General features: G+C 46.5%; 1 protein-coding gene across 1 annotated transcript; it reads left to right on the top strand.

The window, feature by feature from the left end:
* The first annotated feature begins 279 nt into the window (after positions 1 to 279).
* Positions 280 to 732, top strand: LOC137643177 (uncharacterized). Its single transcript, XM_068376028.1, has one exon. It carries the CDS (start codon positions 280 to 282, stop codon positions 730 to 732), a length of 453 nt encoding a protein of 150 aa, XP_068232129.1.
* Positions 733 to 1586: the final 854 nt, after the last annotated feature.

The following is a 1586-nucleotide window of genomic DNA, read 5'->3' as shown; positions in this document are numbered from 1 at the left end:
CACCCCAGAACAACGAAACCTCCTACTTTCTTTCACAACAGGATAATGTGCAACACCTCGACTCGGGAACTTTCTACACAAAGGAGTATTTCCCTGAACCCCTCACATGCTTCAGGTGCCAGAAGTTTGGCCACCACATAAGCCGCAACACAGGTCCAGAGATCTGTGCCATCTATTCTATAGCAGCAGAAGACACTCCCCCTACGACTGCATCACCAGATTCCAGTCTGGGCTAGAAATCACCCCCAAGTGACCTAACTGCGGAGGTCCTCACCATACATGGCAGAAGAAGTGGCATGCCAGGATTCAGCGGATCGACAATCTCAAAGGAGAAGTTCGCCACTACAACATGAACCCACGACAGCACGTCGAACCAACCGACCTCCAACCAACCCCAACTCTCCCGCAACCTACCACACCTCTCTCCCAACCAACCACACCGCTTCTCGCCCTACCCCTCCTCCAACCAGACCTGCAATTCCTGAACACTCCTCTCCCGCTCAACATCCTCCTCTAAAACCTAAACCTCAACGTCCACCAAGACCTCCTCCAAAGTCACAACAATCAACTCCCCCAACACTCCAAGTCCACTTTCCCAAAGACCAACATTTCCTTCTACCATTGTCACTCCTTTTGAGCAACCCCATACACTTTCCACCCCTGTCACTCCTTCTGAGCAACCCCACCGAATTTCCACCTCATCAACAGCCCATAACCCACCTCCCCTTATAGAATAAACATGTCCCCACACTAACCTTTTAAACTCCACCACCAATAACGCTCCAAGTAATGCAACCTACCATCCCTCCTTTAGAACCAATTACAAGAACCCTACCACCACTGATATGTCATTTTATTCAGTCATATTGGTGAACATGGGATGTTACACAACATCAACATCAACATCTTCATAGTCCCAACAGCGAATGAATTTGATACAAACATGCTCACCAACGAAGAAACCCTCAACAACACCAAATGGAAAGTGCTCAAATGGATAGGCTGCAGATTCAGAACCAAGTTCATCTTTCTAAAACCCGAAACCTCAGTGCAAAATCCTGACATTATTGCAGCAGACCTTATTGGGGGAGAACACACTCTTCTCATTTGGAGTATACTAAGTGTACACTACATATCTAACACCAACAAATAGAAGACTAACTACTCTCATCAAGAATAGTATCCCCTGAAAAAGAGTACAAAGCATCGACTGTGGAACAGAAACAGAGATATTCAGTGTTCAGGTGTCTCTGCTAACTACAACCCTTACAGTCCACAATGTCCACAAACCTCAAAAAAAAAAGCATCAATGCTGAGGGGCTCTTTGCCACCTCTGAGAATGATACAATCATATCAGGCGATCTCAACGCCCAACATCCATTCTTAAACTCATGATTACCAACAAACCAGACAGGCGGACATCTGTACACCCTACAGCAAGAACATCCATATGCAACATTGCTTAACAATATGTCAGAAGCAACCCATCCAAGGGGCGGTCGATTAGACCTCACCTTCCTGTCAAGCACCATCCAAAGGGGTGCTAACTGGCAGCTGCATCCTTTGCTAATAAGTGATCACTTTGC

This window comes from Palaemon carinicauda, chromosome 6 (assembly GCF_036898095.1).
Source record: "Palaemon carinicauda isolate YSFRI2023 chromosome 6, ASM3689809v2, whole genome shotgun sequence".
NCBI lineage: Eukaryota > Metazoa > Arthropoda > Malacostraca > Decapoda > Palaemonidae > Palaemon > Palaemon carinicauda.
This window is presented reverse-complemented; position numbering and strand designations above follow the sequence as displayed.